The sequence below is a fragment of the Phoenix dactylifera genome, chromosome 3 (genome assembly GCF_009389715.1).
Source record: "Phoenix dactylifera cultivar Barhee BC4 chromosome 3, palm_55x_up_171113_PBpolish2nd_filt_p, whole genome shotgun sequence".
Lineage (NCBI taxonomy): Eukaryota > Viridiplantae > Streptophyta > Magnoliopsida > Arecales > Arecaceae > Phoenix > Phoenix dactylifera.
This window is the reverse complement of record NC_052394.1, coordinates 8,686,621-8,706,670: the sequence shown is the minus strand read 5'-3', so window position 1 is coordinate 8,706,670 and position 20,050 is coordinate 8,686,621. Positions and strand designations below refer to the sequence as shown.

The following is a 20,050-nucleotide window of genomic DNA, read 5'->3' as shown; positions in this document are numbered from 1 at the left end:
GTGTTTCGAGAAGCGAATAGAGAAAATAAATAATAAAATAAAAATAATAAAATATTAAATAAAGAAACCTCCTTCCTCTTTTTTTTTTTTTTTTTTTTTGCTGAAAAAAAAAAATCTCCTTCCCTCACCGAAATATTTCCGGCGATGGCAAAGAGCCAAAGCGCGGGGTCGTAGCTCTCCGCCGCGTCTCGTCTTCTCATCGGATAAGAGAAGCGAACTCGAGACCCGAAGAAAAGAAGCAAAGAGATGGCCATGGCGAATTCCTCCTGCGTCGCGGCGCCCGCTGCTTCCCCCCTCAAAACCCTCGCCAGAAACCCTCCGCAAACCCTCCACCTCCCCTCCCGAATCCGCCTTCTCTCCTCTTCTTTTGCTTCTTCCAAGTACTCTTTCCTCCTCTCTTCTCTCCTCCCTCTCTCTTTCCTTCTCTTTTGCACGGTTTCGTCTCAGTGCTTGCTCTCTCTCCTTGCAGGAAGTTTAGGAGGCTCGTCGGCACCTGGAGCTCTCCTAAGGCCGTCTACTCGAGCGGCTCCTGGGCGCCGGATCGATCTCACAGGAAAGGGGTTTGGTCTATTAGGTATAAGCTACTGTTTCTCTCTTTCTCTCTTTGCCCGTCCCCATTTCCTCTCTCTTGATTGCTTCTTGGTTTTGTGCAAGGATTCCATTCTTTTTACTGTTTTTGGTGGTGATTCAGGGATGATTTGGTAGTGCCGTCGTCTCCCTACTTTCCAGTGGAGGCCCAAGGAGGGCAGGGGCCGCCGCCCATGGTGCAGGAGCGGTTCCAGAGCGTTATCAGCCAGCTCTTTCAGCATGTATGGATTAATGTTTTTTGGACACTAGGGATTGGTTTTATTTTTTTTTCTTGAATGATGAGAGAGTAAAGATTTGGTCTTTTGTAGAGGATTATACGTTGTGGTGGACCTGTGGATGATGACATGGCGAACATTATTGTGGCGCAGCTTCTCTACCTGGATGCTGTTGATCCTACCAAGGTCTCTGCTTAGTCTTGTTTGCTGTTTCTCTTATGATTATTAGTAACTTCATCTTAGGTTTTGTTTGGTTGCTGCGAATTAATAGCATAGCATAATCTCCTTGGTTTTCACCCGTTCTTTTCATTTCTGGATTCTTTCTTCTGTGGTGAACAGAGGTAGTATTGATTCTGGTTGCATGGTTCTTCTACATAAGGAAAATGTCTCCTTTAGCTGGAGGGCCTACAGGGCACATACTAGATGAATAGAGTAGCCTACTACTTTGGAACCTGATACTTCTTGAGGTTTATAGATTTTTAATTGCAGTACTTGTTGCCAGAAAGAGCTTTCATGGGTTGTTCTGTTTTGAGTTTATAGAAATAATTAACAAAAAATGTGATGAAATGCTCAAGGCATGTTCTTATGATTTAATTACTGTCAGTTCTTTGTCTACTTTTATTACTTTTTTAAGTTAAATCTGGTATTACTTAGTGCTTGTTGAGTTAGTTGCTAGGGTGTTTTCAAACACTTTTCAGAAATCGGAAAGAAACCAGCCATGCCATCCCAAGTAACTCTTTTTCAGGTTCATTTTCATGACCTCTAGGTTGCCTTTGGCTGTTATCCTTTCATGAGCCACTCTCCTTCTCGGGTCACCCTTAGTCCCCACTGCAAATGGCTATTATCATTTTAAATTTTTAATTACATCTCCACAACTCTACATTCAGTCAATATAAATCTTCCTTTATTTTTTAATCATTTGAAATTCTACTGTTCCTAAAATAAAGTGCCTTAATGTTCTCATTTTTGGGATGCCCGTGTTACTCATTCGACAATCTCTACTAGATAATGCTTTGACCCATGTGAAATTTGTCAACCTTGTTATTGCCTGATAAAAATTTTCTTTTAGTCTTGCTTGCTTGTTGAAGCATATATTTTCAGCCACTCTGCAAATTATTGAACATGTTTTCATCTTTCATTTCATTCAATGATGTAAAAGATTTTAGATGAGAGAATAACTTCATTGTCATTTCATGCCCATAAAATTTACCAAGGTCTTGCACCCATATAGTATTATAGAAAAAAGTTTTCGTGGATCTGAATTATGTAAATTTATTTATGATTGCATACACAAGATAATGCTGAGATGTAAGCAAATGAATACATTATAAACGAACAGAAGAAGTATAACAGCTTTTGCCCATGCTTAAAACTAAATATGAACAGTTGGCATCATTTTTTTTTCTTAGTAGAGGTTGGATAGGTAGTCTTAGAAAAATGAGGAGCTTGCATGTCCAATCATTAAGCTTCAATCTATAAAGGCGTATTATCTAACTAGTTGAGAATAACTGTAACCATGAAACAAGTGTTATCCCAACTAAATTATTTTCAGACTTATTCATCTTTGCTACTATTGTTGATAAAAACTTGTTTAGATGCTTTCACATAACATCCGTCTTTTATTTGGTCTTGTTCCATTATGCTGCCCTTCTGTTCCTATCAGATCTGTCTTAAGTCTTGCTTGTGCATGCCTAATGGATCTGAGTTGGATCGTTGCTCATCGGTGCAGCTCCCGTGCTTTCTTTTGAGGATACAGGATTATATTCTTTTATCTATTGATTTTTATCCTTGGAATCTGTATTTTTCAGCTGAATGCAGAACTCTTCTAGAGTTCAGATTGTATGATCTTATGGTTGGTCACATCATTCTCAACCACAATATAGTGTAAAAAATCATAATAAATGACTATAATTCTAAATTGATGGCTGTGATGATGACCGAGCTATTGTAATTTGATGAATCACTGTCTATCATCAGTATGTAATATGAATAAACTACTAAAGTTTTTTCCATGAAATCGTATGATTGAATTTGAAATTTCAACTTTGAGATAATGGAGAACTACCTTAAGTTGGCAAAGAATATGGTAAACTTAAAAGGGTTTATAATATGTCAGTTGGTTTCTTCCTCTTTAAACACTAATGCATAGGAGCATGCAAAAAGCTATTTATCATGTTCCTGTCATGCATCTAACTTCTTGGATTGAGCTGTAAATAACCATCACTTTTGGACCTGTATGCCATTAGAATCTTAAGCTGGTGCTCTGATCTTTGACTGCCTGAATATCTTATTATTGACATTGGAGGTTCTTCAGAAGAAATTTAATTAATGAAGTTACATTGGAGTTTGTTAGAATGAGAAGCAGTGTCATTTCACTACATAACCTTGTTATGTTGACTCATCGTATTGGCTTTCTTCAATAAGAAGAATAAACATGAAAATGCCTAAGGAGTGGATGTGCGGTGCAGTTCACTTGGTAATGCATGTCAGGTTTTAAGGAGGTGAAGCTAAAAAAATACATTGAAGCATTGGCAATACACGACAAAACCAGATAGTCCAGGTTGGCAGCCACGCTTTTTAGTTGTCATTCATGGATAGTTCTAAGTAAATCATGTGTCGTCATTTGTCATGATTCAAGGTATAATAAGTACACTGATGTTTGACTGGACAGAAACAAATTGAATGAGGATGTTATTAGGTCCTGTCAAACTGCTACTGAATTTTTTTTGCTTTCATGAAAGTATGCAAGTGGGATTATAAGTGCAGTGACCAGAGTGAAACTCTGAACTATTTATTCTTCTCACACGGGCCATTGTTTTATAGATTATCAAACATTTCTTCCCTCCTTTCTAAATCATTTGTATTCATGAGAACTTTGTTGCAATTAATGAAAGTCTATTTCCTTTAAATAAGATAGTTAACTTAGTTTACAATTTATAGCTATTTGTCATTTATGTGAATTCTTAGAATCAAGCTTAATTTGTCACCTAATATTCCTGATAGGATATTGTCATATATGTGAATTCTCCAGGAGGATCAGTTACAGCTGGTAATACCTTCTGTCTTTATTCTTTTTTCAGTATGTCTTATATATCAGGCATTTTTGTTACTGAGGCAGTGGGATTTTGTGCTTCCCTTTAGGCATGGCAATTTTTGATACGATGAGGCACATCAGGCCTGATGTCTCCACTGTTTGTGTTGGACTTGCAGCTAGGTAATGACATTTAATAGTTTATCAGCTTTTGTCATTTGGTTAAACAGCTGAAAGTGAGCTTGCTTTTAAATCAGTCTTTAGAACTAGTTCTACCAACCAAATTTTCTCTTTTTTTTTTTTGGTGAAAACGGCAATTCATATAGCTCTAACCTGAGTACATCCTACCAAGTCAAAAGAAAGTAAAGAGTACAAAGGGGGCGGGAGCTCTGCTCTGGATGTCCACAAGAACTCCCCGGAATGTCGTGCAACATAGGAGGCGACCCAGTCTGCAGCCCTGTTCGCCTCCCGAAAACATGTGCAACCTGATGCTCGCCTAGCTCAGCAACCAGCTTGCGAATATCGCAAATAAGTGGGTGACCATCCCCATACCGGTCAGCACACCGAATCCACTCGATCACCGTCGATGAGTCTCCCTCAATGTGCACCCGCTCAGCACCGAGCACCCGTCTCGTATAGGTAATCCCCTCCCAGGCAGCTCGAAGCTCTGCCCCAACTACAGTAAGACCTGGTACATGACGACCCCCTGCTGCAACCAAGCTGCCATGATAGTCTCTGATCACAAAACCAACCCCTCCAGACCTCCCATCTGCCGCCACACTGCCATCAAAATTCATCTTGAGAAAACCAGGGGGTGGGGGCACCCAAGAAACAAAAGCAAACCTGGGCGCTGTAAAAGCGAGACGAGTGTCCCAGATGTCCCCGGCCGTCCTAAGAGAACCCGTAGCAGCGCATGAGATCACCTCTCTAGCCTGAAGCACTGCTCTAAACACCACCAACCTCGGCGAGGATCTCCTGCCCTCAAACAAAACCGCATTCCTGTCCAACCAAATGTGATAGGCCAGGTATGCTCTGAGAACCCCTACCTCAACAGAACTAGGCTGCCGGAAAGAGTCTCTCACCAACTGCAGCAGATCCTGTACCGACACAACCGACAGGGGAAGAGGAACAGGTGACCTCCTCCAAATCTCCCTAGCCCTGGGACACTGCAGAAGAACGTGCCCAATAGTCTCCTCACTGACCGTGCACACCTCGCAGCACTGCGAGATCCGCATGCCCCGCCGAACTAGCACGCTCCTAGTTGGAAGGCAGCCCCAGGCCACCTTCCAGAAAAAGAGCGCCACTCGCGGATGGGTCCGCATCCTCCAAATCCACCCTCCCTCTAGCTGTCGAGCTGGCTCCACCCTGAACAAAGCCTGTAGATCCCTAGCGCGAACCTGCGTTCGCCCCGTCGGCGCCCACACCAACCTGTCAGTCTCCCCTCGCATCGGCACCGGGAGGGCTAGAACCATCTCCGCCAAGTGCGTCCCAAAGGCCTCCCTAATCATCTCCTCCCTCCATCGGCCCTCCTCAGAGATCAGCAGGTCACTAACCGTATGGCCCGCCAATCGTCCCGAATCCACCAAGGTCGGCAGACGACTGAGCGGCTGTGCAGTCACCCAGCAGTCTTCCAACACATCAATAGAGCGACCGTCACCAATAGCCCATCTAATCTCCTGAATGACCAACATAGCCCTGGCACACATCTCCCTCCAAACCGGAGAATGATAGCGAGTGGCTCTCACTCCAGGCACCAACACCCCATACTTCGCCCTCATCAACGAGGACCACATACTGCTAGGCTCCAGAACAAATCTCGCGACATGTCGGGCTGCCAACACCTCTCGCCTATCCAACAAAGACTGCAACCCCAGGCCCCCAAACCTGGTGGGCTGACACACCACCTCCCATGCTAACAAATGGATGCCACCTCTGCCACCATGCCTTCCCCATATGAAGTTTCTAATAAGCTGCTCAATGGGCTTCAAAACCGACACTGGAATGAAGCAATTGGAAAGTAAATATATAGGAATCGAAGAGAGAACTGACCGTACCAAAGTGATCCTGCCCATCATAGACAGGGAGTGCATCTGCCAGCCCTCCAACCTCTGCCTGATGCTGAGCTCAAGTGAACAGCAGTCCCTGCCTCGCAGCCGCCGGCCTGAGATCGGGACTCCCAGGTATCTCATAGTGCCCTCCTGCTCACCCACCCCTAAAGTCTCCATAATGGAAAGCCTCGCCGTCCGCTTGGTCTTCGGACTGAAACAAACTGCTGACTTCGAAAAATTTACCCGCTGACCAGATGCATCACAATAATCTCGGAGAATCCTGGCAATAACCCGGGCGTCCTGCCGCGACGCCCGGACTAACAGCAAACAATCATCAGCAAACAATAAATGGAAAATCGGGGGGGCATCAACCGCTGGCCTGTACACCTCCAACTCCTGGGCGATCACCGCCTGACGCAATGCTCTAGACAGAGCATCCGCACAGATAATAAATAGCAGAGGAGATAGGGGACATCCCTGTCGCAGCCCTCCCGATGGCTCGAAGAAATCAGATGGCGTGCCATTTACTAAGATGGCAAATGACGGAGCCCTAACACAGCCCATGATCCACTGAATCCATATCTCATGAAACCCGAACCCCAGCAAAGACTGATGCACAAAATCCCAACGCATCCTATCGTAAGCCCTCTCCATATCAAGCTTGACTCCCATCAAGCTCCTCCTCATCGGGGCCCTACCAAGATCAAACATAAACTCCTGTGCAATAAGAACATTATCGGAAATACTGCGCCCACCAATAAAAGCCCCCTGCTCTGGACTAATCAATCTCGGAAGGATCTCCCGCAACCTAACGGCAAGTATCTTCGCCGTAGCCTTGTACAAGGTGGTGCACAGGCTAATCGGACGAAAATGACCCGGCTCAAAAGCATCCTGCCGCTTCGGTATCAAGGTGATGAAAGTCCGCTGCCAATCAGGCGCCATCACTGCTGTACTGAAGAACCAAATTTTCTCTTTTACAAAGTACTTTGCAGTTATTTAATTATTACCTTGTTTGTATTTTTACATATTCATGAATGTCTATGCAGTTGCTCATGAATTTTGTATCATGTTATGGTTAATTGGTTACAGTGACATGCCATGATTAGGGAAACACGAATTTGTGATGAAATATTTTGGACTCTTGAAATTCTTTATTCTGGCAAAATCAAGCAATTACAGTGGTGAGCATGTAATTTTTTTATATAATTCAATGGTCGGTGCATTTTGTTGTACTGTGATTATTACTATAATTTTCATGAAGTAAAAGGTTGAGGAAATGGGACACACTAAACTTGGTCGCCATACTGCATCAAAAAGTTTTCCATCAGATTACATTGTATAGGAACCTGCATGTCATAGCATAAACTGTGTATTATCATTCACAATAACATCCTCTCTGTACCCTGCTCTTCTCTTTGACTTTGTCTTTTGTCTTTGCCTTCAATAGTAGGTAGTGTAGCATTCTAGACTAAATTTCTCTACACTAAATTTCTATTTGATTTTGTCTTGTGTCTTTTCAGAACCCCAGAAAAAAATTAATGTAAAATTTATATTTTATGATAGAACTGAGAGACCATAGAACAATTTCTTATAAACCATCTTGATGGATGGTGAGTTGGTTGTGACATCACCTTGATAGTTTTAAAAGCTTTTGCAAGATGATAGGAAGGGGTTGTAGAAGTAGGAGGTTTTTGTAAAAATTGCATGGAGATTTCATGAGTGTGTATACATCTAAAGAAGTAGTTTTGAAACCTAAACATTGGCTGAAGATTATTGTTGAGAATGTTAAAGGTAGGTACTGTTATCAAACTCAATGTGAACCACATCTGAGGATTGATGTGAAGAATATTGTACTTTCAATTGCCATGACCATAACCATCCAGTCTTGTTCAAGAAAAGGGACAATTTTTCTAATTAATGTTTAGGCTCAACCAAAGTCCATGTGCAGCTTTGTCAATCTCTTTTTTCTTTTTCCCTGAGTCAAGTCAAAAAATGAAACGTGGAACTGAAGCAGCAAGGTTAGTCATATACTTGGGATCTCTTTTTCCTGGTTTTCATGACTGGAACGTATCATGGTTTTATCCTTCTACTCCCGAAACAAATATACTATCCCTCATTGCCCTGCAATTTTCCTGACTGAGATGATAAATGGCCCTGCCTAAACTATATGCTCGAAGTATTCTAACATAAAAATGGTACTATTTTAGTTCCTCTGTGGGTCTCTAAAAATGTTAGGCGAGTGGCCTTTCCAACATATAGGTGAGAAGGAACTCAACCTCTATCTGTTCTTAATTATAAGAATAGCTTGATATTTTTCAAGATTCTCCTTCACCCTCCTGGTTCTGCCTTTTTAGATTATTTTTTCCAGTGCATACTTTTCTCTTATTCTAAATATCCAGGTCTTGTAAAGATGAAATGGATATGTATAGATAGTTATTCCATTGTTTCATATAAATAAGGTAAAGGGAGTGTGAGGGGAAAAAAGTGAACTGTGATTTAATGCTTCTAATGCATGTTTTGAAAGTAGCATGATAAGAGTCCATAACTATCTGACCTTGATCCGAATGAAGTAAAGATGGGCTAAAAAACATTGACTTACGATGCTGATCTTAGAGGGCGTATATACTAGGAAAGATGATTCTCTTTATCTGATACCCTTTGGATTGAACAAAAATAAGAAAATGAAATATGCATAGTGACGCTAGATGCTGTCAGGAGCAAAGAATATAATGCATTAAAAGAATTAATGTATCAACAGTGAAACCTAGGTATGAAAGAAGAGTCTTATAGGAAGGTGAGAAAAGTTTTATTGATTGAGACTGATTATTTGAGAATTAATGACAGCTTTATGATAATAAAAATGGGGATGCATAGCAAAGTTTATGGATATAAGCTCATACGAATGGGTATGTGATTCCAGGTGGACTTTTTTCCTAGAATATAATGTCAAATACGAGTCATGTCAGTTTCGCTAGATGCAACTTTTCAAAATTCAGTAGTTTTTGTTGGGCAATGATTTTATGCTCACTCCCATGCTACTTAGGTTCTTTACCCTCAACGCAACTTGTTTTTTCACATGATGGACATTACATGTAGAAGTCAAACAGGCTTCTAGTTCTTGCATGACTATGTGAAGTTGGTTGATAGGGATTAGGCTTGGTGTGGCTAAATGGAAAATTTAGGGCATTCCATCTACACCTATCATTTGGGAGGGATGGAAAGGAAGAAGTAACTGATTGCTCAAAGCCTTCAGTGCTGGACAAAATTCGAGGAGATTGTTAGATGTCGTAGAAGTTTTTAATACACAACCTAATGTTCTCATGTTCAGCTTCGCCCTTGTTTCACCATGTGTTAACAGTTTAGCACCATTATAAAATATCTTGCTTATGCTTATTATGCCATGTACTTTCTAGAGCTACATTTCAACCATGCAAAATATTGCAAATTATCAAGAAGTAACATTTGCTCCAGTCTCATTGCAAGATGCAAACCAGGCAAAATATTGCAACCCACCAATTAGATGGGATGATTTTGTTGGTGGTTGTATTTTTTTTGAGGAAAAAAATAGGTACAAAGTCTATTCACTTTCATATTGGTTATGCTTTTCATATTTTCTAAATGTGCTATACATTGCATTCCAGTACACTACTCGCTACCGGACCGAGAGAAAGAAAAGAGGGGGGGTGACCATTTATCGACTCCCGGAAAGCGAATCTCATCAGATTCTTGGGGGAAAAAAAATGCACATGTACCTTAGAAAGTAAGGGCCACCAAATATGCTGTTGAATCCATTCCAAATTGCAGTTAAGCAGTCATCGTTTTTGCTACTTTGAATAGTCTAACAGCAAAAATTAGCTCTCCCTTCTCTCATTCCTAATTCTGCTCCCACTCCTAATACCAAAGATACGAAAGACTGCTAATTTTTGAGAATAATTGGTGGGAGTACTACAAAATCATTCCATAGATATGATGGAAGAACTACATGTAGTAAATAATTCAGGGGACACGTTCTGTAGTTCAAATGGGGACAGTGGGCATGCACCCTCGATGCCATAGCCTCTTTGCATGGAAGACAAGAATTTGACTTATTTTTATACATTAGACTAGTAATTACAACTTGTCTCGTCATTTGGAATTTATTATTAAAAAATGAGTGGTGAGATATATTCTATTTAAATACTTTGCAATCACTGCTGTAGGATGACTTGAATATCTGTCTTTGAATGTGCTCTTCCTGTACTTGAGAAGTAGTTATGACAGTTCATTTTCACCTGTGCTTCAGTTCGTCAGTGATGATCTTATACATGCACCCTTCTCATCATGGCTTCTTGTTAATTATAATGCTTCTTCTTCCATCCCTTGGTCCAAATAGTCCTCAGTGTCTGTTTATATTTTCTGTTCTATGTTAGATGCTGGATTATTTCTAATGCACATTAAAGTCACTGACTTTTTTTGTCAATGTTGCTTGGCCTTTCGAAAACAGCATGGGTGCTTTTATTCTGAGTTCTGGCACCAAGGGTAATTCTTCTGAATTTTACTATGACTACACTTTCCAAGATCTGGCCTCTCGAATAACTTGAATATATTGTTTCTTAAAATTACATCCTTTTCTTCTGCAAACCAGGGAAACGGTATAGTTTACCAAACTCCAGGATAATGATTCATCAACCTCTTGGAGGAGCTCAAGGTGGACAGACTGATATTGACATCCAGGTAAGGTCTGACTTTGATGTTGTATCTGTTACTCAAGTTTGTAGATGTTTCTATTTCATGATGTATATCATGTTTGGCTGACTCCTTGTAGAGTTGGATGAGAATCCCCCCATGAGAAAGTCCCACACTGCTGTTGATTGGGGTCTCACTTTCCTGTTTCAATTAATCATTTAATCATTAGGCATAGCAAAAAGAAAGTAAAAGTGCCTTATGCATTATCCTTCAATGTCGGCTTCTAATTGTTTACAAAACATCTACTTCCTTTGGACAGAGAAAAAGATCTGTTGTTTAGCATTTTATTCTTATTTCTTTTTGTGCCTTTCTTAACGAAGTAAATGAAAATTTTGACTCATATCTGGGCCAACTCTTGATTCTCATGAACGCTCTTGTACTGCTTTTCAGGCAAATGAGATGCTGCACCACAAAGCTAATTTGAATGGGTACCTAGCATATCATACTGGCCAAAGCTTGGAAAGGATCAACCAAGATACTGACCGGGACTTTTTCATGAGTGCAAAAGAAGCTAAGGAGTATGGTCTAATTGATGGCGTGATCATGAATCCTCTGAAAGCCCTTCAGCCACTAGCAGCTTCTGATCCGTAAAGACCAGTTGTATCTGTGCAATGAATCCATGTTTGTCATGATGTGCATGTAGCCATTACTGGGATGGAATGTTTGCCACCGACTTACCCTGTTATGCACCTAAGGAGAACTTTATTCTTTGTATTGCAGAAAGTTTGCATTTACCAAAGCTTCTAGTGTAGGAAGCAATACGTCTTCTCAGTTTTTCGAACAGCTTCTGTACTATTGTATTGAAATTAGAGTACCGATCAGCCTTACAAGCAGCTTTGGAACTTCTCAATCTGCTCGAATGCCCCTTTAACTAAATGTTCTCTGCCTTAATGTTGTGAATCATTTTCATGTTAATTGTCTTCATCTGTCATTGTAAATATGAAAGAAAGATGTATGTTTGCTTTTCTTTGATTAGAGTTATTGTTGGATACCACTATCATGCGGACGATCGGCATTATTGATTATTTAGATTTTCTTTTTTGTTTTCTTCAGTATATTTTTGTGGGGGGGGGGGGGGGGGGGGGGGGGGGGGTGCAGCCAAATTATAAGATGGTCATGCCCTTGATGGTACAATTCCATGAAACTGAACCAAAGCAGCAAGATTTCTGGTTTTTGCTTGTCTCGATAATGGTCTCGCTGCTCCCTGTTTCATTTGTGGTTGGGGGTTTCGAATTTGCAACCCTGCGGCTAGTATGATGTTGTTGGAGTGAGCTTGCTAACTTCGAGCAACTCGCAAAGTATCCCTATCTTTGGTCGTTCTTTTCAAATGAAGATCGGAGGTTGTGTGGCCTGGAAGGCTTTCCTCCTGTTAATTTGCACAAGCCTGTAAAATTTACGCAGGCCATCTTTCAAAACGCACAGAAAATTACATGTCTTGTTACCAATATCCCATAGAAAATTATATTCATGCCTATGAATTTGGACAATTCACAGTCCCCTACAAATTTGATGATTTCGTAAGTGCAATAATAAACTATACAATTCTGTATATGGTTCTAGAGTCTGTTAAACTAACCAAAATGCCATAGAAGATTTGATTCATGAACTTCTGTTACTGTTTTAAGAATGCTATGATGACCTTTTGCCTCCTGTGTATCCCCCGCGGATTCCACCCATTATTCAGCGGACTCCGCTATATCTCATTCTGTATTCCCCTCGGAAATTCACTAATTATTCACCAGTCTCTGCTATATCTCCTTCAGCATCCCCCTCGGTTTCACTGATTCTTCACCGCTCTCTATTATTTTAAATGCTCTAAGAAGGTTTGGATGAATCTGATATCTGTATCAATCTGAAAGATTCAGTTCATGAAACTCATACTATTTTTGGAATGTAATAGTGGAACTGCCTTTTATATATTCTACTATGTTGGAAATGTTTTCATGAACTTTCCATTTATATCCTCCTGCGTGCATCTTCCAGATTTGAAATCCAAATCTCCAATTGGATTCACTATAATGGCGCACTGATGGTTGCTAAGCCCTATAAAAAGCCTCAGTGACCTTGTCAGTCCTTCCACCAACCCAATCACCATCGAAATTTCTCAGAGAAACACTTCTGCCTTCCTCTTCTCCAATCCAATTCATTTCTTCTCCAATCCCATCATGAGGAATTCAAGAAACATCATCCTGATCAGACTTCGATGGAAGGGTGGCTCAGCGACGGACACAGGAGATAACCCGGAGGCGCGACTTCCAGTGTCGACTCCAAGATATTGGTGAGGCTCGAATAGAAACACGGACCCATCCCCCTTCTTCAACTCAGAAGGGGTCTCGTTGTCTTCTCCCATCAGAGGTCGATCGAGGTCCGATCCGGGACCTCAAAGCGACGGATGGGAGAAGGTTTCCTTTGAGACGGCCGTGGCAACGGAGCTCGTCAGCCATGGGAGACTACCGATGTAATATATATATCTATAGATTCTTTTTTGTTTAAAAGCCTCTCAGTTCTCTATATGAATGATCTAGACTTTACAGCGTATTTGACTTGCATGAGAATTAAGGTTGGCGTTTGGCTTCGTTGTTTCAATTCCCTAACAGTTGTTTCTCTCTGTTCTTTTGTTGGTGGAGATTAGATTTGTCCCTGCCGACTCCATTTGCGTGTCTGGAAGCGAAAGCCTTGAGATGCAACTCCTCTTCCTCTGCACCTCCATCATGGTGCTAACTATTTAGCCAGGCCTTGAGGATCCAAATGAACGAGTGCTGCTTGACAATTGGATAGATCACTACGTTGTAGGAGGCCAGTTGGGGAGGGTGATGAACCAAGATGGGATCAAATTTTAGCAAATCCTGTAGTGGGAGTTATATGTCTGGGGATGGCGTCCCCTTATGTAGGTAGCCCCGGTCCACCAGGAAAAAAAAAGAGAGGCAAGCTTGTGTACGATAAATATATAATTTATGAGAAGGCTTTTATCTTATGTCCAATTTTTTAAATTATTGTGGATTATATGTATATGCGAACCATGTCTTAGGAGTTTTTTTTTTTTTTTTGCAAAAAGTTATATATTTAAAAAGGATTGGTAAGATTCATGAATATGCGTTTATGGTTATTCATGAGGATTGTTGGTGCATAGAAGATAATTATTAATATATAGATCGGGCTCGAGTCGGGCATAGCTAAATTTGAGCCCGACTTGTTTTAACAGGCATGCTCATATTTAAGCCTGGCCCAGCCCGTTCGGCTTAAAACTTAGGATTAAGTCCATCCAACATGTTTCAGGCAGTCCGGGCGGGCCGTCCGTGCCTTCGAACAGATCTAATAAGAAGAGTCATCTTGGTGCATGTTCGGATAATCTAACAAGATTTGGACTGAACTTTCTGTTAGATTCGTGGACTAGAAAGCCCATTTGAATATGGCCCATACCAGTCCAACACTCCTCTAACCTGCAGGAAGGGAAAAAAAGGCCCAACACCCACGCTAGCTCGAATCTTGCCGGAAGGGAAAATGATCTCGATGGATTTTGTTTTCTTCTTGGCTGGGATTTAGGCTGAAAATTTAGTAGAAGATACAGGCTAGATGAACCAACGAGTCTTATTATTATAAATTATTTTTATAGAAATATCCAAAAAGATCCTCACATAATAACAAAATCAGAAGGTTGCCATTTGCCTTCTGTTTCCGGAAGCTTGCTTCAATTCTCACTGCGCCCACAGCCTTTTGTACCACCTTCTTAGATAACAAGCTGAAGGCTTAACAATTTTCTGTAAACTCGAGTGAAATAATTGTAATTTAGAATTTAGGTGCAGAATCTCTTACAAAGTATCCTATTGGGTTGAATTCAATTCTTCCGAATGGCAGAATAACTATTTTAGCCTTGGATTTGACTATTGGAACAGCATGTTCAAGAGCCTCTAGTTCTGTGAAAGAACCACTCCAACCTGACCTAAAAAGCAAATCTCTGTTCTTTTTATCTAATCGTAATGAATTTTCTGAGTCATTCTGAGCCTTATCTTGCACAGCCATGTATACCAATCCAGCAACTAGTTAGGTGCTACCAACTGTTCTCTCTCGCATAGGGTCTTGAACATATGTAAGGGAGCCCTAAGCCAATCGACAAAAGGAAGTTAAGCATGCTATATTAGGAATCATAAATAAGTGGGCTAATGTCAATCACTGAACAAACAATATTGGGATTACAACTATCATAAATTAGAAAACAATTTGATTAACTTAATATTCTACATGAAATACAGCAGAAAGGATATACAAAACAGCAGTCTGACCCCAAAAATTCTTGCTCCTCTTTCTTCCATAAGTTTCACCATCACATGCTAACTATTCCAATCAATACATAAGCAAGTATTACAGGCACTTGTTGTATAAAGTAGGGAGCTTTAAAAAAAAATCATGAACAATTCAAGGCATAGGAGGAATTGCATGTCACTAGACTATCATTACTAACCTGTAGAAACTGGTACTCGTCTAGATAGTAGATGAAAATATAGCAGCTCATTCCACGTATCTGGAACTCCAGGAAGGCACCAATGGCTGCAGTCCTGAATGCCTGTTGGGGGTCCTCTCTCAGGTTTTCTCCCATATATAGATGGGTGACCATCTATTCGAAGTCCAGATAAGTTAGTTATGTTCAGGATAGTTACTGGGGTTTTCATTTGCTTTACAACCTGCTCCAAGATCATGTTCTTTTCAGTAATTTGTCGGCCAGAAGTGTCATTTAGGGGTTGGGTGCTCTCTTTGCAGTGTCCCCCAGAATTCCATTCACCACCACTGTTGAAACAAAGAAGTGCAGCGAAAGCATCATGAGCAAAAGACCCTAACTTTCCTTCTGAATTGGATGTTTTTAGCCTTGAGAAATGGAAACAGCTAACCTGAAATGTGACGGTGCTGAACTTCTGAAGAAAACTTGAGTTTTCCCTGGAGCAGCATGTTGGTCAACCCAGGATGCCCAAGTCGTCAAAGCTTTTCTGAAAGCGGTAGACACATCAAGGTGGGGATGAACCAGGTCTCCTTCCTGGTAGTAACTTATTCTGTTGAGGAAATAAAAGAAGTTGATAGATGTCTTCAGTGCTTCAGAAAACAACAGATATAAAAGGCTGCCAACTTATATGTTCGCATTATGTTGTGTCATTAACATACATCTTTTCACACTTCCTCTTATTCATACTTACAGAATAAAAGATCTAAGTAAATTAGGGTAAATCGATTTTGGATCCTTTTTCCATATTTTTATATATTACCTTATACAGAAAAACAAAATGTCATCTCAGAGAAAACAGAAATGTCAGACTTCAACGATTCCACCTCACAAAAGTTAGAATTCATACATGATTCTCAGAATTGTTAATTTGATGGTTGCAGTTCTCCAACATGTAAAGCCATCAAAAGTTTTGTCCGAACAACTACATTGCTTTCCCAACAGGTCGCCATAGGAGATAACTGAGCTAAGGGCCCAATTCCACTCAAAACACAGTAAAAATATCCTACCATCAAACTCCAACTAAGCTTTAAGCACATGTAAACAGTATGCAAGCCCTAAATCTCATGAAAGAAATCTTATGCATCATAGTATGCACACATAACACCAAGCAAACAAGGATTGGAAAAGGTGGAGGGGCAAAGGTTGACAAGCAGAATCAGGGAAAGTAAAAACTGAGAATCAGGTCTAAATGAACACTGATTTTGAATGTGCCAATATGTTAGTGCATTCCAATTAATCCTTCAGTAAGAACGAAAGCTGAAGAAGGATCCATAGTCAAACCCACCCTAATCTGAGATTCGGTTATGACACTCAAAGATTTTGTAACCAAAGTAATAGAATTCTAATAGAATAGTGTTACTGTACTGACACCAGTTAAGAATGATCTGCAGTATATCGCTTCCAAACTTAAGCCATCGAGTGAATTTTACTAGAAGACGCTGATTACCAATCAGGAAAAAAAATAAATATTCAAGCAATGCATTTTGGTGTTCTTTGGTGAAATCTCTAATCCATTGTCAGAGAATTATATTTTTCATTTTATTCATTTTATTAAATCAAAACTTCAAACCTTCAACAAGCATAAAAAAAATAATAGAGAGAGCATGTTTACATTGGATACATTCTGCATAATAGCTCAAAAAATGCACTCACCCAGCTTTTGTTTTGTAGTGTGACCACCAATGAGCAGTATTAAATACAAGGATATCAGCTCCTCTCCATCTCGACGAACTCCTGTCAATGGCATCAATTCGTAGAGTTTTCATCCGCCTCTGTCGTACTCTTGCCTTACTCTCACGAACCAAGAAATGAGTTGCATAGTATTCAACACTGCATTGGTAGTCCTGCAGCAACCTTCTCAAAAATCAAGGAGTGCAAAAGCTTAATTGAACTAAAAGACTTGTTTTATCGGTATTACCAGAAATTTGAAATTATAAATTCCCTTGTTTTTCGTGATCCTCCGCCCACGAGCTTCGTAAACTCGCCTAGGATCTGAGACAGCACCTTGTAACAAACAAAGCATGGATTCCCACTGGTTCCTGTTAATAGAATCCCCCACAAATACCAGTCTCTTTCCTCTAATCAACTCCAGCATTTTTATAGGGTCCAACCTAAACATAATCCAACAACCCCATATCCCAATCCAATCAAGTACTAATTATACGGATCAAATTTTAGAAGCTAAAGTTTGGAAAGGCAAGAGGAACAAAAAGAAGGGAGACTAAGTACCTTGAGATGTTGCAATTATATGGCTGCCACCTCCACTTCATGTAGTCTTTATCCATTCTCCCATTAGCCTCACAGTTAAATCCTTCATCTATAAAGGGGCAAGAGTTGCTTGTATATAGAGGATAACTCTCATCAAAAACCCATCTTCCATGAGAAACATCACATGTTTTTGCACGCTTACCCTCAATTTTCTTCACAACTGAAGATATATTTTTCCCATTGGCATTATAAGAGTTCGCATCTCTGATCAAATTGTCAGCCAAAAAGTTCTCATTTCTCACCTTATGAGCATCAAACTCGGCGTTTTTCCCATCAGCCCCCGGAGTACTCGAACTTAGACCTTCCTGTGACAAATCAGAGCTTTCCCTTGGGTCGGAGACAGCCAGATCGCTGTTCTTCCTCTCGTTAACTGAATCTAAAGCTTCGTTAGAGGAATTAATAATCCCTTTCAAATGGGCATCATTAAAAATGGCAACTTCCCCGTTATTAATTGAATCTAGTGCTTCCCCAGGAGAACCACCAGATTCTCCCACTTGAACATCCACCAAAATCCCATTTTTTCCTTTCTTGTCTAAATCCAGAGCTTCCGCAGAGAAATTGCCAGCTTCCTCGAAGATGCTTGCTCCCCAAATACGATCTTTAGACCCATTAACAAAGAGAGTGACGCCGGAACCAGCAAAGGCCTCATCTTTTATGGTTCCGGGGCCTCCACTGAGCCGGAGATGAGACTCCGTCGAGCCAGAGGGGGTGGTGTTGAGGACCCAGAAGGAGAAAAGGAAGCAAAAGAGGAGGGAGGAGGGGACGGTGAATGAGAAAACCAAGAGCCTCGTGGGCTTGATGGAGAAACTCCTCAGCCTCTCCATCGTAGCTTCTCATAGGAATGGAGCCTCTCCAAGTCCTTAGAGAATGGAAGAGACATGCTTTGCGTGATAAAGGTCGGTGAGGAAGGCGAAGGACAAAATAACAGCGGTACAAGTGACGTGGAGGAAGTGGTCTCGATTAGTGGGATGTGGTTCGTTAAGTCATTGGATTATCGAGAATGACCTCAACTCGCGTCCAATTTAAACTGCGGCCCAAACTAATTGGACCGGGTCAGCTTTGCGTTAATCCGAGGTGACGTTGAGTCCAGAAATGATCACCCATAGATAGGCCCAGAATCCAAAGGCTGGCCATTCCATTTGGGCCGATTAGGCTTAATGTGCTGTGTTATTCAACGGTTGTGATGCGATGTTACCATCGGATCTTGGGAAATATTCTATCTAAAAACCGTCGATTTTAGTCTAATTGGACGGCAGAGATATGTTCATGATACCGCGATCTTTCTGTAATTCTGCGATCTTTCGAGGTCTTTTGATGATCTTGTATTGACCAATGGATGGCTCTGCGTCTCCCACTCGTACCTTCCTCGGCTGCGTAGAGGCGAAGGGCATCGTGTTCTTCCCCGCTCCTTCCCGAGTCTCTGGTGAGCACTTTTTTCTCCTAAATATTTCTCTATTTCTTTTCATAATTAGAGCGCCCGCTCTATTAGGTTCCCAATTTGTTCGGCACTTAGATTTCTGTTTAATCGATCAACATTTTGTTTTCCTCTTGTTTTCTGGTGGGAAGGATTCTGATTGGATGTGCTAATCTCCAAATCTTGTCCTGAATCAACATCTTTTTTCTTTGTAATTTTTCAGCCGTCTCCTTCCTTTTCTCATAGTTTTGGTTCTTTGGGTTGGGGATCTGAAATGGGGTTGTTCCATTTTCTCTGTTTTAGAGATGAGATGTATAAAAGAGTATTTAATGATCGGCTCTTCATCTTTTTGAGCTAAGATGCTGATGAAGTTTCAGTAAGAAAAAAAATGGGATGAGATAGAGTTGGAAAGTGACCTGTCTTTATGATAGGGGATCAAGCCGATATTTTTTATTTTGGTCTGCTCGAAGTGTTTTATATAAAGCATATGCATGTTTGGCATATCGTTAATGGTGTATATCTGAAACCTCTGAGTTTGATTTTGAATAAAAGATAGTTTCAGGGACTGACAATCTTTCTGAGATAAGGATGATTCGGAGGCCAATAATGTCATCATCACGTTAGATATTGAGTACATAGAAGGAGCCTAGATGTTTGCCTATCTAGACCACAATGTTGTGGCTTCCTGGAATAACTTACTGGGACTTTAGATAAGAGAAGACTAATAATATGATTGCTTTAAAAGTTTATAGCTCACATATTCATTTCTAACAAAGAGGTAACTTCAAGTTTTAATATATTCTGAGACCACAATGAGATTGCATAGCTTTATGAGGATGTTAGAGAAGAATTCAGCTGAGAAAGAAATAAAAACATTTTGCCTAATGGAACAAAAACCCATGCTATTGATTGCTTTAGTAGATTTAGAATGGCACAAATAGGAGAACATGATGGAATGGATATATGGTTTATTATCAATAAACAAGCAGGCATCTTTATACCTATTAAACGGACAGGACAGAGAAGGCTCTACCCTCTCTAAAACTCAAGAAGAATGATAGAAATTCATAGAAAAATCCTATTAAGAACCCCTAGAAAAATCATAGAAAAACCCTGTTAACAACCTCCCCTAGAAAAATTATAGAAAATACCATTAGTTTTGTTTTTGTTTCAAGTTCGAAATTGACCAGACTCTTCTTAGCTTAAAAAACATAGAAAAATCCCATTAACAACCTCTTTATTCTGTTTTTGCTTCAGGTTCAAAACTAA

At 40.5% G+C, this 20,050-nt stretch overlaps 2 protein-coding genes across 2 annotated transcripts; one reads left to right on the top strand and one right to left on the bottom strand.

The window, feature by feature from the left end:
- The first annotated feature begins 126 nt into the window (after nucleotides 1–126).
- LOC120110205 (ATP-dependent Clp protease proteolytic subunit 5, chloroplastic-like) lies at nucleotides 127–11,522 on the top strand. The gene is made up of 9 exons (XM_039124525.1): nucleotides 127–380; nucleotides 470–574; nucleotides 692–809; nucleotides 897–989; nucleotides 3,807–3,852; nucleotides 3,945–4,017; nucleotides 10,366–10,400; nucleotides 10,507–10,595; nucleotides 10,998–11,522. The coding sequence occupies exons 1-9, from the start codon at nucleotides 247–249 to the stop codon at nucleotides 11,196–11,198; spliced, it is 894 nt and encodes a 297-aa protein (XP_038980453.1). The 5' UTR covers nucleotides 127–246; the 3' UTR covers nucleotides 11,199–11,522.
- Nucleotides 11,523–14,797: 3,275 nt separating this feature from the next.
- Nucleotides 14,798–18,272, bottom strand: LOC103700978 (protein trichome birefringence-like 6). Its single transcript, XM_008782890.4, has 6 exons — nucleotides 17,329–18,272; nucleotides 17,018–17,210; nucleotides 16,753–16,943; nucleotides 15,491–15,649; nucleotides 15,067–15,389; nucleotides 14,798–14,939 (listed from the first exon to the last, which is right to left on the bottom strand). Exons 1-6 carry the CDS (start codon nucleotides 18,189–18,191, stop codon nucleotides 14,929–14,931), a joined length of 1,740 nt encoding a protein of 579 aa, XP_008781112.2. The 5' UTR covers nucleotides 18,192–18,272; the 3' UTR covers nucleotides 14,798–14,928.
- Between the last annotated feature and the right edge of the window lie 1,778 nt (nucleotides 18,273–20,050).

Excerpts from the sequence above, each read along its gene's own strand:
- LOC120110205 (XM_039124525.1), top strand. The coding sequence starts at position 247 with ATGGCCATGGCGAATTCCTCCTGCGTCGCGGCGCCCGCTGCTTCCCCC. Across the intron at positions 381-469 it reads TCTTCTTTTGCTTCTTCCAA|GAAGTTTAGGAGGCTCGTCG; the intron begins GTACTCTTTCCT and ends CTCTCCTTGCAG. Across the intron at positions 3,853-3,944 it reads AGGAGGATCAGTTACAGCTG|GCATGGCAATTTTTGATACG; the intron begins GTAATACCTTCT and ends GCTTCCCTTTAG.
- LOC103700978 (XM_008782890.4), bottom strand. The coding sequence starts at position 18,191 with ATGGAGAGGCTGAGGAGTTTCTCCATCAAGCCCACGAGGCTCTTGGTT. Across the intron at positions 17,211-17,328 it reads TATAATTGCAACATCTCAAG|GTTGGACCCTATAAAAATGC; the intron begins GTACTTAGTCTC and ends GATTATGTTTAG. Across the intron at positions 15,650-16,752 it reads CACTACAAAACAAAAGCTGG|AATAAGTTACTACCAGGAAG; the intron begins GTGAGTGCATTT and ends TTTCCTCAACAG.